The sequence below is a fragment of the Trichogramma pretiosum genome, unplaced genomic scaffold (assembly GCF_000599845.2).
Source record: "Trichogramma pretiosum strain Unisexual culture from Peru unplaced genomic scaffold, Tpre_2.0 scaffold63, whole genome shotgun sequence".
Classification (NCBI taxonomy): Eukaryota; Metazoa; Arthropoda; class Insecta; order Hymenoptera; family Trichogrammatidae; genus Trichogramma; species Trichogramma pretiosum.
Window position 1 is genome coordinate 747,770 of NW_019640834.1, and position 18,015 is coordinate 765,784.

Below are 18,015 nucleotides of genomic sequence, written 5' to 3' on the forward strand. Positions count from 1 at the left end.
CGTCTTCAAATATTATAAGAATAATACATAAACAGATAAATAAGTACTTTAATTGTAGACAATATAATCATGTTTACAGTGAAAATAAATTAGTTTGAGTCGTATACTTCCCGATGAAACAAGCCATAATACCGAAAGGTAAATTTTACTCATTCATTTTTCGTGGCACCAAATAGAAGGATCTATCGTTCAATCAAGACCCCAAAATGGATAAATGTGAGACGAAATCCGAAGAGGTTGCCTCTAAAGATGAATTAAGTGAAAATAACAATGTTGTTTCAGACATCAAACAACAGGTTTGTGATATTTTTCAGGAGGAATTTACAATAGAATCAAGTATGATGACACACAGAGTCACAATTCACAATGAACGAAACGAATACTCATGTGAAAAGTGTGAAAAGAAATTTGAGTTCCGAAGTCATTTGAGTAGACACCACATATCCGAACAAAAAAGCCGCCAAGATTTTGCATGTGACGAGTGTGAGAAGAAATTTGTAGAAAAATCGAGTTTGTTTACGCACCAAAAATTAGTACACAAAGATCGCGAAGATTACTCATGCAATAAGTGCGAGAGGAAATTTGAAAATAAATCCACTTTACTCAAGCACAAAAAAATATTCCACGAAGTTTTCAGAGATTACTTATGTGAAATATGCGCGAAGAGATTCGGAAATAAACAGAGTTTGCTCATTCACCTGAAGACAGTACACGAACGTCAAAAAGATTTGGCCTTGAATGTCCTCAAAGATTACTCATGTGAGCATTGTAGGAAGAAATTTGGATTTGAAAAATATTTACTATCGCACATAGCTGCAGTCCACGAAGGCCGCAAGGATTACTCATGCGACAAGTGCGAGAAGAAATTTGGACAAAATATGCAATTGATCAGGCACCAAAAGATAGTACACAAAGGTCGCAAAGATCACGCATGTCACAAGTGCGAAAAGAAATTTGGAACAAAATTGATATTGATTAGACACCAAAAGACAGTCCATGAAGGTCACAAAAATTTTGCGTGTGATAAGTGCGAGAAGAAATTCGGACAAAAATCAGATTTGTTGAAACACCAAAAAGACAGTACACGAAGGTCGCAAAGATTACGCATGCAACAGATGCGACCAGAAATTTGGGGATCCAAGTAATTTAATAAAACACCAAAAGACAGTCCATGAAAATAGCAAAGATTACGCGAGTGATGAATGCGAGAAGAAATTTGGACAAAAAGTGCATCTGCTTAGGCACCAAAAGACATTACACGAAGGTCGCAAAGATTTCGCATGCGACAAGTGCAAGAAAAAATTTGGACTAAAACAGCATTTACTATTGCACCAAAAAACAGTTCACGAAGCTAGCAAAGATTTTGCATGTGACAATTGCGAGAAAAAATTTGCACTAAAACAGTATTTGTTTTTCCACCAAAAGACAATCCACGTAGGTTGCAAAGATTACGCATGCGATAAATGCGAGAGGATGTTTGGATTCAAATCGTATTTGCTCATCCACCAAAGGACAGTACATGAGGGTCACAAAGATTTTGCATGCGACGATTGCGATAAGAAATTTGGACAAAAATCGATTTTACTTTTGCACCAAAGGACAGTACACGAAGGTCGCAAAGGTTACGCATGCGACATGTGCGAGAAGGATTTTTCACAAAAATGGAATTTGCTTGTTCACCAAAAAACAATCCATGAAGGTCGTAGAGATTTCGCATGCGACAAGTGCGAGAAAAAATTTGGACTTAAACAACATTTGCTTAGGCACCAAAAGACATTACACGAAGGCGCAAAGATTACGCATGTAACAAATGTGAGAAGAAATTTGGACAACAAAGTCACTTGCTCCCCCACCAAGGGATGATACACGAAGATCGTAAATAAGTTGCATGTGACAAGTGCGAGAAAAAATTTGGACAAAAAGCGTATCTGCTCAGACACCGAAAAACCGTTCATTAAGGTCGCAAAGATTTTGTTTGCGACAAACAGGAGAAAAATTGAGAAAAATTGAGAAAAATTGAGAAAAATATCTATAGATACTTTTAATATGTTTTTATTCAAATTTCAATAAAAATTAGGCCTATTGTGTTTCATCAGAACCTCGTGTTTAATTCAACTATTATTACACATTTGTTGCTTTCATGGTGGTGCTTTATCGTTAAACTAAATTTGGCCACTTATTTCTTGCATTTATTTATGCGCCGATCAATCGAGAATTTTTTTCAGGGCGAGTGTTTAATTGACTACTGGATTTTTTAAATGATACGCGACTCAGAAATTATCAAACTTGCATCAGATCTGCCTTAAAGCGTTATAGTAAGTACAGAATCCGTTTATGAAAGCCAAGTTAAAAATTATTTCATTCCAAATTATTCATAAAGGATTTTAATACCAGATAAGATTGTCGCTTGAAATTATTATTTTCAAATTGAATTAAAATTTCTGGCGTTTGAAATTTGAACGTAAGTGCTGTACATTCCTAGTTGGATTCATGTAGTTACTCATTATGATATATGAAGTAATGAAAGAAAAAAAGAAAAAAATATGCTACTTTCAGTTGAATCGATTTATTATCGTGTCACTCTACTCAACAATGTCGGTAATCGAATAACAATTTTCAGGTTGAAATAAACAAACTATTTGGTCTTTTATTTATCTTATAAAAGTGAAGTAATTTATATATTGTAATTACATTTAAACTAGGGAACAATGAATAGGTTGATCGAATTATGCCGAACGCTTAAAAATTCTTCGGGTAAATAATTAAACTTTAGAAAGTTAAAAAAAATGTTTATTAATTTTATAGGATATTTATAACGTACATTAGCTATAACATGAGCATTCAAAAAGTTCATATAAGACTCTTATATTTCTTTGTGGTAACTGAAAAACTTCTGTGACTATTGTTTAACATAAAATTTCATTTATGGCCAGCTTACGCTTTAAACGGTTTTAAAATCAACTCTCATTATTTTTGGTAATCATGCAAAACGATGAGAAAAGTACAATATTCCAAAAATATAGCCTGCTATATCGCACTACAAAATGTCGTGAAACATAAAATTTGAATGGGATTTTGTTTATTCGCCTTAATCTAATGACATACGTAATATTACTTCTAGTGATTTATTTTTTTCCTTATCAATCGTGTTACGTTATCGATCAGGGCTTCTGTTGCAGCCGAGAATTTTGATAATCGGATTGAGGTTTATATTGTCTATATGGAGGATTGCGCGTCCTCGTATTTGGATTTCTGCGATACGACTGATAATTGTTCTCGCCCGGATGATAGAGCGAGCGCCAGTCGTTGCTGTTCTCGTAGCCTCGCTGTTGCTGCTCGTACTGGCCGATCTCGTTGTTGACGTTGTCCGGATGCAGACTCACCGTGGGCTGCTGCGGTGCTCCGTCGTGCCTGAAAGCGCCTCCCTTCGGAGGCCAGCGAGAGCCCCCAATACCGCCCCTGTCCCTCTCGTTGGGTATGTGCCGTCGCAGGCAGACGGTGCAGCGCGACACGCGCAGAGTGTGATCCATCTTGAGGGTCTGCTGCTGGGGTTTGCGGAACATCTCGTTGTCGTGGATCGTCGACAGCCAGTAAGATATGGCCGTGGAGAAGAAGTTGCACGAGCCCTGGCCGCGACACTCGATGAACGGACGAGCTCGGAACTCCTCGAGGCAGGAGCCCGCGGACGACAGCGATTGGCCTCCGCCTACCGAACCCGCGTCGCGATGCTGCAAGAAACAATGACGTTTTTTTAACAATTAGCGCTGCTTTTTTATTTCAACTCGAGAGAAGTTTTCATTGAATGAAATGCCTACCATGAGAAAACTGTATCCAGCCCAGAGCTCCTCCCAGCCGCCCGGGCACTTTGGTATGCTCATGCTCTGACTGTGGGTGACAATCAGCCGCGTGGGTGCCTCGCAGACGACGCAGCGAGATATGTAGGGACCGGCTTCGCGAGCTGGAATCGGTGTCATCGACATCGGCATCTGCTCGTTCGAGCTGAGCCAGTAACTGTAGTCGTTGCGATTCGCGTAGTCGCACACGTTGTTGAGATTGCAGAATATGAACGGCATTACCGAGAATTTACGCATGCAGCTTCCGGGTACACCTGTGAACATTTTCAATCATATGAATATGTTGATTTTGAACTAGATTTATTTCACGTTACTATAATGTACAATCGAATATTCAATAATGACTAATGAAATCCGATCGTATCTAGTCAATTATGATAATTTTGAATTTCTTTAGATAACGATAATTTTTTAGACATAACTCTTTTGCTTTTTGCTTGACAGACAGGAGCAATTTTTATTAAAATTATAATTTCTTATTTTAAATTTTTGTTAAAAAATAAGAAAAAAAATTGGGCACTTCTGAATTTCACCTAATAATTGCATCTAACGTTTCGTTTTACTTACCAAGATCTTGTGAATGAGCATAGGCATTTCCTGTAATATGCAACAGCGAAAATCCATCCCACATCTTTATTGTATTTTTAGGACACTGAGGTATCATTGTACTTTGTGAATGTCTTGCGAAGTAGAAGCCTCGATTTTGAGGTCGAGGTCTAGAAATGGCTGGAAGTCCAGGTTGACCAGGTTCACCTAGAAAAAAATGAAAGTAATTATTAGTCATGCATAATACTTATCATTCGTCAATTATTTCTTAAAATTAATACAAGTAACAAATTAGGACGTTTCAAATCCAATTTTTAAAAATCTCAATCAACAGTTCAAAGGAATAATTTTTTTTTCTAATTGTCAGAGTACATGAGTTTATTTAGTTCCCAAACAATACTCTGAAATTAATATTCTAAAGAGCTTCATATAATATATAAAAAATTGCTGTCAGTATAACTATTAACAATATATACTAGAAAAACCTCTATGAACAATGAAGACACCCGCATACGAATAAGTTTTTTTATATCTTACCGGGTTTTCCTTGGAATCCAGTCATTCCCATTGGTCCCTCTAATCCATCTGGACCATCTGGTCCAACTTTACCGGGTGGACCAGGGCGACCCGGGATTCCAGGCTCACCAAATCTTCCAGGGAATCCATCTTCTCCTGGTTCGCCAATCAATCCTGGCATTCCTCGGAGACCTGGAAAAAGTGTTTTATAAGATTATTCTTGTCATAACTATCACGAAATCAAAATCAATTTTTTGCATACCTGGATAACCCTTTAATCCAGGTTCACCCATATTTCCTTTTTCAACTCTTTGTTCGAAGTATGTTCCTCTTTCACCTTTTTGACCCTGCAAATTTGTAAAATATATACCATCGTATTTCAAAGATACTATGATTTTATCATTAAAAGAATGAATTAAATATCAATATACCTGTCGACCTGGTGCACCTGGTAAACCTGGCAATCCAGGTGCTCCGAAATCACCATGCTCTCCCTTCAAACCATATAATCCCATTAATCCCGGTGTACCATCTTGTCCACGTGGGCCTTTCAAACCAGGTCTGCCATCTAAACCAGGTAATCCGTAGTCACCCATTTCACCTTTCTGTGCAGTTGCTGAATAACCTGGCTCTCCCTGATGACCTTTTGGTCCCCTTGGTCCCGTAATACCTGGTTTTCCTTCTAAACCAGGCTGACCAGGATAACCATAATATCCAGGTAATCCTAAAGTTAATTTCATTAATTTAACAATCCACAAAATTGTATAAAGTTGCGAAATTTTAATTCTTTCTCAAAAAAGTATCTACCTTCATCTCCTCGCATTCCTTTTGGACCAGGATAGCTATATCCTGGTTCACCCTGAATACCATCTGGACCATCTAATCCGTAATCTCCGGATAACCCTTTTAATCCAGGGCGGCCTGGTATTCCATCTAATCCATGAATGCCAGGTTCTCCATCGTCACCTGTTTCAGCCAACTCTCCTGGTGGACCAGGTGGTCCAACAGGACCTATGTCACCGGGCATACCTGGTAAGCCCATCGTTCCCATGGTTCCATTAGGACCTCTTAATCCCAAGTCTCCCCGTTCACCCTTTTCAAGATGAAAATTATAGTAAGTTTAAGTACCTGTTTAAGAGTATAAAAAAATTAAAATTTGAAATAAAATAAGCAAACTCAAAACCTTTAGTCCAGGAGGTCCATAAAAGCCAGAATCTCCTCTGACCCCTTTTTTTCCTGGTAAACCACTCAGTCCTGGGGTACCAGCATCACCCCGCGTTGCATTAGCATAACCAGTAAAACCAGTGTCACCTTGCGGTCCTTTTGGTCCTTGTGGACCACGACGACCTCGTAACCCAGGCGGTCCAATATCACCAGGCATTCCTAAAAATTAAATTTTTTTATTTAATTAGTCAGAAAGTGTATTTATTATTTGAGATTTGATCAACTTCGTTACTCTGTACAAACTGTATGACTTTTTTAAAAATAAAACTGATGTTTTTCATTTAATTTAAAATAATGTTTTACCTGGATGCCCAATCAATCCTGGATCACCTTCAAGACCACATTTTCCTTTTTCGCCATCAATTCCTGGTGGTCCAATTGAACCTCGGCTGCCTTTGAAACCTGATCGTCCTGGAGCACCAGCAAGCCCTACATAACCTTTTTGACCTTCTTCTCCTTTTTCACCATCGAATCCGGGCGGTCCCATATCACCTTGATCGCCCTATCGTTTTGAATTTTTTACATGTATTATCAAACTCACTTATGATTGTTAATAAATAGTTAATATAGTTCTACATACTTTTTCTCCAATTGTATAATTGTAACCATCATATCCAGGTTGCCCTACTTCACCCTTAATGCCGATAGCGCCATTTATAGATAAACCAGGGTTTCCAATCATACCAGGTCGTCCGTCAACTCCAGGTAATCCAGGCGGTCCTTGTTCGCCTTGATAACCAGGTTCTCCCAAATCTCCTTGAGGTCCACTAAATGAATTTTCGCCTCGTTCTCCTTTGAACCCAGGAGGTCCTCTATTTCCTTTTAATCCATGCCAACCTGTCGGACCGGGTGGTCCTTGAAGGCCAGCAAAACCTCTTTCACCCCTTTCACCTTTTATTCCCAAAAGACCAGATTCTCCATCTAATCCAGGTAAACCTTGAACACCATCATCTCCAGCTTCACCGGCATCTCCATCTTCTCCAGGAATTCCAATGAAGCCCATGTGACCATCCATTCCTACAAATCCTACAGGACCTACATCTCCTTCTGGTCCTCGATTTCCTGGTAGGCCAATATCTCCTCGTATTCCCTTTAATCCATCGAAACCCGGTAGACCATTGGTACCTATAATTTCGATAATTATTGTTTATATATTTCTTCAACGATAATAGTATACTTAGGGTACAATATTAAGTAAATTATGTCAACCTTTCAATCCAACGTCACCGATCATTCCTGGTCTTCCAGGTTGTCCTGGCATTCCTGGTTCTCCTCTATGACCTTGAATACTGTCTCCCCGAGGGCCTTTTGCACCAGGAGTACCATCGAAGCCATAATAGCCTCTCTCTCCTTTATCTCCTTTGCGACCTTTGAAACCTTCGGGGCCAGGTAGACCACGGAAACCTGGTACTCCAGCAAGTCCTATATCGCCTGTATCTCCTTTTGGTCCCATTTCTCCGATATCACCGTAATTATAGATATTTCCCATTTCACCCCGATCTCCTTTTATTCCTGCTAGACCCTATTGTAATACAAAAATAAGCAAAACAATTATTAATTTGGCCATCCGAATTGTTAAAAAAAATATTTACTTACTGGATACCCTTCAGGTCCTTGAATTCCTGGAGTTCCTGGATTACCCCGGAAGCCCTCATCTCCAGGTATTCCTGGATAACCTTTTAGACCTTCGGGGCCTTGAGCCGATAATCCTGCTGGACCTTGCTCACCAACTTTTCCTGGTAAGCCTTGTCTACCGGTGTCACCTCTTATACCCTTTAATCCATCAAGCCCTTAATTTTTCAATAAACACTTTTATAAATATTTTTGTAAATGTAATCATTAAATAAATAAAATGATAAAATATTTATATATCTTACCATTTTCACCAGCATATCCTTTAGGACCACGATCTCCTTTGAAAGGTAGTAAATTATGTTGAGAAGAGTCTCCTCGCCAACCTTTTTGACCAGGATTGCCTCTTTCTCCTTTTTGTCCAGGAAAGCCATTGAAGCCTTGATCTCCTTTGAGTTCATATTTACTACCTATGGCAGCGTCTCCTTTGATACCAGGATAACCATCCCAACCGGGTTGTCCATCGCGACCCGGTATTCCAGGTACTCCATAGTCTCCCTGATAAGAATTAGTAAGAAATCGAGTGAAAAAACAGAGGAGAAAATAAATCTACTGCAAAGTCTTTCTCGACTAGCATACTATTTTTTGATACCTTATTTCCTTTAGGTCCATCAAATCCATAATCTCCCACCGGTCCAGGTGGGCCTCTGAAACCAGGAGGACCTGGCGGACCTGGATAACCTTTGTCACCAAAATCTCCAGGAGGGGACATAGTATGAATGGAGCCAGGCAAAACTATTCTGCCTGACATTCCTTTTGGTCCTTGTACGCCAACCATTCCAGGTATTCCATTCTCTCCAGGAATTCCAGGAGCTCCGACCATGCCCATCTGTCCCATTTCACCTTTGTAACCACGTGGACCTGGAAGACCGGCGAATCCCGGCGCTCCAGGATAACCATCGAAGCCTGGTGAGCCGGAATCTCCTTTTGCACCAGGAGCACCTGAAACCATTTAAATAAAATTTCAAGAAGTATTCGATAAAAAATGAATTAGAAAATGAAATAAATGATCAAAACTATAGATATTGAAGAAAAAAGAATTTTTAGTTTATCATGGCAAATTTCTTACCAGAAGTACATATTCCGCAATCGTCACCCTTAGGTCCTTTAAAGCCTTTAGCTCCATCTGCACCTCTTCGGCCTGGAGTACCCGGTACACCAGGTAAACCTGGCAATCCTGCTTCACCTGTTGGACCTTCAATTGGCGTACCTACTCCTGGAAATCCTTTTGGACCTGTAAGAAAATAATGAAAATAGTATAAAAAATGACACAGCTCTGATTTTTATTGAAAAACATAAGGATTAATAATATATATTACAAACTCCTTTATTTTCACGTCAAGGGTAACGTGAAACTCTTGAATATTGAAAGTTTAAAACGTACAGGTTGTAAACTTTGAGTCGTTATATCTATTCGATTGAGTGAACTGGAAAATTAAATATTTGAACTGTATTTTAATTCAATTTACCTGCATCGCCTGGCTCGCCACGGTCTCCCAATAATCCATCTATTCCATCCATGCCGGGATATCCATCTAATCCTGGAGGTCCAGTTATTGTGATACCAGGAAATCCTTTTTCTCCTGTTGGTCCTATTGGTCCTGGATAACCTATTGGCCCTTGATATCCCATTGGTCCAGGGGTTCCTTTATAAATATAAAAATAATAAAATGTGAATATTCAGACATATATATACTGAACTCAATCAAAATGATTACAATTACCATCATCTCCTCTTTCTCCTTTAATCGAAGTTCCTTTTGGTCCGGGTCTACCTGAAGGTCCTTGTGGACCAGGAAACCCAGGTGGTCCAACATAACCAACTCTTCCTGCTTCCCCTGGCGTTCCAGATGGTCCAGGGTCTCCGGGCAAGCCTACAAATATAAAAATAAATTATATAATATATCTTAATGATTAGCTTTTCCTCATAAAATTAAACCGAATGTACAATGATTTATTCGATTATGATGAAAGAATGTTTGAAAAATTGATAATTTAAAATTATTCAATCAAAAGTAAAATAGGAAAAAGTTAATAACAAAAAAACGTTCTTACCAACGTCGCCTTGAATGCCAATACTTCCTACGATTATTTCGTCTAATTCTGGAATATATTCTCCTGGTTCTCCAGGAGCACCTTGTCGACCAGGTGGACCTTGCTGCCCTGCATCACCCATCACACCCTATGATAGAATGGATAAAAAAAATTTTATTTTTAGTCTATTCTCGCTGTCTGATTGTTGCTATGCCAAAATTAATGGAAAAAAAATTTTTTCATCAAGAAGCATATTGATAAAAGCCGCTATCTTGGAAGTTAGAATTTTATAGAAATCGTGTTATAATTATTGAACTTTGTGACTTTAGAGTATGATAAAGTTAGCACTCAAAGTACAGTTTCATGCCTTACTTTTGGTCCCACAGGACCTATGCCAGCAGAAAAACCTTCATCTCCTATTTCGCCTTTATCTCCCGCTGGACCAGCGACTCCGGTTAAGCCTTGGACTCCTCTAAGACCATCGTCACCTTGCTCACCTTTTAATCCTTTCAAACCGTCTCGACCAGGATAGCCCTGTGAATAAAAATATTCAATGATGCAAAAATATGTAGTTAAAACTTGCAAGGATAGTGAGTAAAAGTATGTCACTTACGGTAGGACCTTTATCTCCAATTTCTCCCTTCAAGCCTCGTTCACCCATGTCGCCTTTATATCCCTTTGCACCCGGTGGACCAACTCGCACGGTAAGATCATTTTGTTTACTTCTACCAGTAGCGGGTAAACCTTTTTCGCCGCGATCTCCTTGCTCGCCAGATTCACCTTTCCATCCGACTATATCATCACCACGGTCACCTTGCATGCCAGGTAAACCCTGGAATCCTGTTGGACCCTACAGTACGAAATAATCGTTGTATAAATTGAAATACTTTTTGAAAAAAACAAACATCAACGTCTACTCTTTCTTTTTAAGAAAAGAAAATCCCGAGAAAAAAGTTTAAACAGCACAGAGAAGTAACTGGAGCAGCAATTGTTTAAAATTCATCACGATAAATAAGAGTATTTTTATACGTATTGATACTTACAACATCACCGGAAGGTCCAGAATAGCCTAGATCGCCTCGAGGTCCGAGAGAGCCTTGAACACCCTTGAAAGATAGTATCGAAAAATTATATAAAATGAAAAGTCTCATTTTAAAATCGTTTTATTTACCGGTCGACCATCAAGACCAGGTTCACCTCGAATACCCTTGACTCCTACGGTATTAACGCCACCATCTCCGGCATCTCCTGGAGGCCCCTTCAATCCCGGAGGACCAAAAAGGCCGCGTTGACCATGAAGACCTGGGTAACCTGGTATACCGGGACGACCATCTGTGCCGTTACAACCGTCAAGTCCATCCGGTCCAGGTGGTCCCGTGAGTCCTGCTCTTCCCTAATCATATCATTCAAATTTGAAAAAATAATGAGCCAAAAAATCTTAGCTAAACTGTTGATAAAGACTTACAGATTCACCAGGTCGCCCAACAAACCCTTGAAACCCTTGTTCGCCCTGAAACAAGCATTTTATTTTTACTAGTAGTTGTAAAATTTCAAATTTTAAAATTAATTTTAGAAATTAACTTATGAATGAAAAAAAACACTTCATTTTTAGCACAGATACTCAAACATTGACATAATAAACTGTTCATTTTCCTATTAAATGTAACAATTCATGTTTTTCATCGAAGATGTGTTACATTAGATAGTTTAGAGTTTCGTTAATATTATTGGTGAAACAACGGAATCAAATGTGTTTAAGAATAAATGACATAAATTTTGCTTTCTTTTTTTTTAATAGATAAATCTTGTAAATATTTGAGGTGATCAAAAGTTTAAGAAGCAGACTCATTTCGATCGGTATGTATTTCCTTGATGCATTAAGATCCATTACTATTACTTAACAAATGATATCACATATTACTTTATTCTTGATATCAATGTCATTAAATGCATCATTGGTTTTTCGATTAACGTTATAAATGCGCTTGAACTTTTTTTATTCTTAAATGCATATTTATTATATTGGTGTCAATTTCGAAATCGTGTATGATGTAATTATTTTCAATAGAGATTACGAAAAATTTGTAATGTAATTTAAAAAATGTTAAACGTAAAACTTTAATTTTAAAACTTTTAAACCTACTATTTATTATCAATCACTTGAACCAAAATTTAATTTTTCTAAAATTTGAAAGTCTTTAACGATATTTTTTTCAATGAATTGGGCTCACAAAGTAGAAATGATCTATTATTCTATTCCATCTAATGGGAGTAGGAAAAATGGAAAAATACTTCATTGTCATTGAATATGAAATTGTTAGCGATAACTTCAGTTCAAGATTTATCATGCGTTTATGTCCTTATCCTCTAAAATATTCTATATCACTTATAATACAATTTCTTTTAGTTGATTTTAATACTCAAATAAAATTTAATATTTCAAAAATGTCGAATATTACAACATTTTCATTAAATAAATTTTATTTACGAGAAAGGTTCACTGATGAATTAATGCACAAGAAAAGGCAAATTATAAATATCTACAAATGAGATTACTCGAAACTTCCGGTTAAATGATGTTACTTCGCGAGTAACTTGTCAAGGGGAAGTGCGTTATCGAATAGCAGTAGTAACAAACCTATTTTCAACAGAGTATTAAGAGCAGTTTCCTCTATGTGAAAACGATTTTATTGAGATAAGTTAGTGTGAAAACCACAGCAATGTATGGATAGTGAAAAAATTTGCTAACTAAACGAAACGTTTTTGTGAACTACGAGGGGCATAATGCATAATAAAATAAGCTAATAATTTACTTAAGATAACAAGAGTAATTGAAATTTTGACTAAAAAGTCGATTTCATGATTGTTTTTTAAATTTTTTATGTTGTAAGTGAACTAATAAAACTAAAATCAATAACTATAATTTAAATTACTCACTCTAAGACCTTTTTCTCCCATGAGTCCCAATTCTCCATATTGACCTTTTTCGCCCTTGGAACCTTCCGGTCCATCAGGGCCTGTGTCGCCTGGCTCTCCTTGAGGTCCATGAATTCCTGGAATCCCCGCATGGCCTAGATTGCCTTTGATACCCGTGCAGTTGCATTTGTAATTTTGACAGTTCTGAAATAATTAATTTGTTTAATCAACGATTACATTTACTATTTTAAAAAGATAATGCGCTACGTTGGCTTCTACGGAAGTGCAGACCTACAAAAACTTCAGCAACCTCATTTTTCAATACTAAAATATGTCGTTGGTTTGCTCTCGTTAGATCTCATCGTAAGATCTGATCTCATCGCATCGGGGTCAAACTTCAATTTTATTTGCCACTGAATAGATTTCAGTTTCGAAACGAATGAAACGTGGCATTTAGTTTTTATATATTAAAGTCATATTTTAAATATTATTTTATAAGAAGTTGCGATTGCGTAAAAATGTTTTTCTAAAGCATTCGCTTTTCACGTTAAAACTTTGTTCAAATTTCACGTACTTTTACTGCGAATTGTATTTATGATGGACGCTAAAAACAGCACGTGTTTATCTAAACTGTACATTTGTATTCGAGTTCAGGATAAAATGTACAGATCTCAATTTCGCTGTGCAAAAATATTATACGAATAAATTACGAATTGTCACAAATGTATTACGATCGTATTACAAAGCTATCTAAAATTATGTGTTTTTATTTCTTAAATAATGTTAGTTTTACAATGATGTAATGAAGGGCTTTTATAGCGTTTGAAAGATAAGAATCATAGGTTTTCTCAATTAAAAGAAATTCAAACGCAAGACTTGAAATTATAGTGAATCAAAATGGCTTTAGTGTTTCGACGTTATGGAAATCCCAAACGCATAGATGTAAAGTAAGCAAGAAGTTATAGAAATATTTCAACGGCTTATTCACCTAAAATTTCTTCATTAGCGTCTTGCCAGTGAAAGATAACACTAGTAACATGATCCAGAGCGAAATGACGTTCTTAAGCAGTCCATGAAAGCTCGTGGGTTTCCGATTTTCATCGCATTGCACTCATTATATGGTAACATTTCAAAAGTTCGAATGAAGAATAAATTATCGAGAGTCTTAGCGACTTTAAGTTTTAAAATGAAATGAATGATTGAGAACTATAAATAATTTAACTCATATTACGTGTACAAAATTATTTTGTAACTTATATTTGAACGAAGGTACAATAAATCAATCGAGAATGATAAACGAAATGAACTTTTTGGAAAAAAATTTTGAAGTACCCTGTTTTGTATCGTAATTGTTGTAAGATAGTAATGTTAATTAGCTTGTTTTTGGTGATTGGTCTGCTACAATTGTGTTAAAATTATTAAGCGCATTTTAAATTTCCTGAAAATAACAGTTTTGCTGTTTCAAAACACTTATACAATTTTTCAACAACTGATATGTACACGAATGTCAGCTTGCACGAGGATGTCCTCCCAATTAATTTCAGTCGTCAGTTTGCAGATAATCCCGGCAGATATCAATATACTCAATGGCTACTTTGTATTTTTGTGATATACTGTAAGCTTAGAGTTTGTAGGGTTGTCAATATCTACATGTAATTCAAGTAGCATATTGAGTGTTATACTTGATCGTGAATTGCTACTTTTAGCTTAAATAAACTTATACTTATATTTTATAATTCAATTAAAATATTCTAATTCATATTTATGCTCTTTTTCTAAGATATTAAAAGTTTACAGCAGCGATTTGAACTTTGCGATGCTGTGATCACTGGAAAGTGAGTCTTAAGTTTTAACATTAAACATTATTAAAATAGATTTCTTATTACTTTTTTGTGTATGGTTTTTTATTATTTCCTTCATGTACATCAATTGCAAAAGTGAACTGGAAATTGAATTCAAATGTAAAGACACGTGGCTAAAAAATAACTGTGAACTCAGTGAGTAAAGCTCAGCTTTGCGCTTAAAATTGAAACTAAACGCAACTCATCTTCAACCAATCAAAATGCTTCAGAACTGCTCACCCTATTTAGCCCATCACTTTTTTTGTATGAGGATTGAGATTACACCCACTTATCTTTTCGCGTCAATTCAAAAGTATCTTATACTGTAGCGCACGTGTCTCGACTGGTGATAATTTTATTGTATGAACCGAAAAAACGTACTTCTTAAGATAATTTCTGTTAGCATCCATCACATATGCTCTTATGTATACTTATGTCAAATCCACAGAAACAAAATAAACAGATGTTACAAAATAATTACTTTACGCAGAGTCATTTTAAGTTGATTAAGTTAAGTTAAAGTTTAAGGGATTTTTCAAAATATTCTTAGTCACCTTTATTTAGATGTTTTGCATAAGAAAGCGTTTCAAAAAAGCTCTTACAATTGGGAACCATTATTATGTTTTATGAATTTTTTTTCTATAATTTTCTATTCTCATCATATTGGCCTCTTTTAGATTGAAGAAATAAGCTGAGAGAGACTGTAATATTCCAGTAGCATTCAAAAGTTCATAAAAAATTAAAAAACAAATTTATCATTATTATCACTGGCAATTTTTGCTTTCTCATAGAGGAAGTTATTTTCTCATTTAATGGAAATTAAAAAATATTAATTGTATTCTAATTCTTGACTTATTATAGTGTCAAAAAGACCTTAGATTATTGATCAATAACTTTCAGTTATAAATCCTGTAAAAGTAGTCAACGTGTTTCAAACTCAAACTAAAATATACTAAAAAGTACTAGAACAAAATAGGTTAAAGCCAAATTTTACAAAAATCGAAAAAGGCCTTTCAATATATAGTATTGCGACTGTTTTAAATCCTTTTGAATTTTAAAATACAAACGATATTGAAAACAGTGAAATGGTGTTTATAAAAATTTAAATTACATTGTGAAGAATGAAAAATGAATAGCTATAGTCGTTGCTTGGTTCCATTAATACGAAAAAGCTTCAGACTACTTCATCAATTAATTTTTTGATGGGTGAAATATGATTTAAGAAATGGGTATTTTTAAATTTTACCATTTCAAGTTTGAAAGAAAAATGAGTGTAAAAATGTATGAAAAATTGCAGTAAAATTGATTTTATTCACTTTTTAATTCAATAAAAAAATTGGAAAAATTATCTTGATTAATCAAATAGAACTCTCATGAGAGTAGTCACGTGAATTTTTCTGACTTACACACCCAATTCAGTTATAGATCTATTTCGGATCTAATAAATGCTAAATTAAGATCTTTATTTCATTCGGGAGTCCCCTTCCTTTTTACGCATAGATATTTTAAAGCCCTATGATTTTTATGTCTAAAAATTCTTTTGTCCGAATCATATAGTATAATTAGTTTTATGAATAAAAAATCATTTTAATGTAAATAATATAACTATGCTAAGTGAATATAACAATAACGAATTCGAATTGTATATCCGTAACCAAAAATTGATTGAAATATCATTTGCTGAATGTATTAGAATGAAATATCTGTATTCTCCTAAAATACCGGGAAGACCATAATCGAGTAGTATTTATAGTAATAATAACTATCATATTGCTGCGCGATAAGTTGTTACTCTACTTTCTAGCTGACTAAGCGAGAAACAAAAACAGACCATATTCGTGTCATTTTCGCTTATACAAATAATAGCTACTTTTCGTAGTCTTAAGTTTCAAATGACTGTCATTAATTGTTTAAATTCATAAATTGTACCTTAGCACCGCCTATATTATTGTAAAGCTCCTTGGTCTTATAAAATCGATAAAATATTTTTTTTAATTTTTTAAAATTTAAAATTGATTATCCTTCGATTGATCAAATTTCAAAATCAGATTATACTTACATAAAAAATATAATAAAAAAACTAATACCATTAAATCAAAAGTCGTAATAATAAATCGATTTTAATAAATTCGATAACTCATTTTGTTTTATTTTAAAAAATATTCAAATTGTTTGTGTAATTTTTCACGACAAATTAAATTTATAAATTTTTAATAATTAATGACATTCCTTTGGTGTTTATTTTTGATCGAAATTGGAAACAAAGACCCGTTTCAATTCATAGTGAGAGATCATCACTTCCATCATAATATTGAATGACAGTTTGGTTAATTTTCGATAAAAATATCTCATCGTTACATAATATGACTCCAATTTTATGAAAATTAATTTTTGAATAATAAATTATTGATCAGGTCAACAATTTGTTGTTACTAAATTAAAAATACGGAAAAAAATTTTTTTATGTACCCGTGTGATGTTCCGTAAACATTTCTGAAATTTCGAGAAAACGGGAAAAAATTTTATTGGAATAATTGAAAATTGTATTTGTTGCTTTATTTCCTCCGCGGCGTAATACTACTCTCCCACTCCAAATTAATTCCCCCACCTTTTGGATTTATTAGCACGATTTAGAACCTCCTACTCTCGCGAGATAGTTCGCGTATTCTTTCTTATTATTGTGTACTTTGTTCACAAATCACAACGGATTAAAGTTTCGGCACACTCATTTCAAGTTATTTTATAAAGCACTGATCGTTAAAGCGTAATATTTATATTAAAGAAATATTTTTGACAACCCGCGATAATTCGAACAGTCGAAACGCAACTACGGTAGAGCACTTGGATTAAAAAAAAAATTAAAGAAAAAAAAAGTTAATCGTAATAGCCACAATAGACGTTATACTCACGATTGCGTGCACCGGCGAGCGAAGAAAAACAGTGGCAAGTAAGAGCAGAGAGCAAAAAGTTACGATCGAATAGTAACGCATTCTAGTGTCGTCGTGTTATACATGCAGAAAACACACGACGCTTAGGCGTTAGGATGCTGCCGCTGCTGCTCGCGCGAGAGCGAGCTTTCTCGGTCTGAGCCCGATTGCACTAGATGCCGTTCGCTCAACCACACCCGCCATTCACACGTGCTCCCCGCCTCGTGCGACAGTGTTGGTAGCGTATGTGTGCGTTGTCGCAGAGCAGTACCTTTATCTTGCTTTACGACGGCCGCGGCGGCGGCAAGAGAGCTCCGAAACGCGCGTATTACTACGCCGGCCGCCCTCGGCTACGGGCCGCTCGGCAGCCGCCGTCGTACGGCCGCGCAACGGCTAGCAGCAGCCCCGCGCCGCGCGCTCGACGCACACAGCAGCAGCAGCACATCGCAGGGAAGCTCGTCGCAAGCGAGATCGGTTTCCCCTACCGAGCACAAGAAAGCCCGAGTGGGCCTACGCGGATGTGCA

General features: G+C 36.1%; 1 protein-coding gene across 1 annotated transcript; it reads right to left on the reverse strand.

The window, feature by feature from the left end:
• Positions 1-2,773: 2,773 nt before the first annotated feature.
• LOC106654928 (collagen alpha-5(IV) chain-like) lies at positions 2,774-17,794 on the reverse strand. Its single transcript, XM_014375079.2, has 25 exons — positions 17,473-17,794; positions 12,744-12,926; positions 11,272-11,316; positions 10,978-11,199; positions 10,850-10,912; positions 10,420-10,656; positions 10,179-10,340; positions 9,828-9,954; positions 9,497-9,646; positions 9,242-9,418; positions 8,842-9,006; positions 8,365-8,714; positions 8,018-8,270; positions 7,737-7,930; positions 7,350-7,662; positions 6,721-7,265; positions 6,444-6,642; positions 6,100-6,299; positions 5,724-6,009; positions 5,348-5,640; positions 5,179-5,263; positions 4,938-5,108; positions 4,422-4,607; positions 3,816-4,108; positions 2,774-3,728 (listed from the first exon to the last, which is right to left on the reverse strand). Exons 1-25 carry the CDS (start codon positions 17,551-17,553, stop codon positions 3,162-3,164), a joined length of 5,547 nt encoding a protein of 1,848 aa, XP_014230565.1. The 5' UTR covers positions 17,554-17,794; the 3' UTR covers positions 2,774-3,161.
• Between the last annotated feature and the right edge of the window lie 221 nt (positions 17,795-18,015).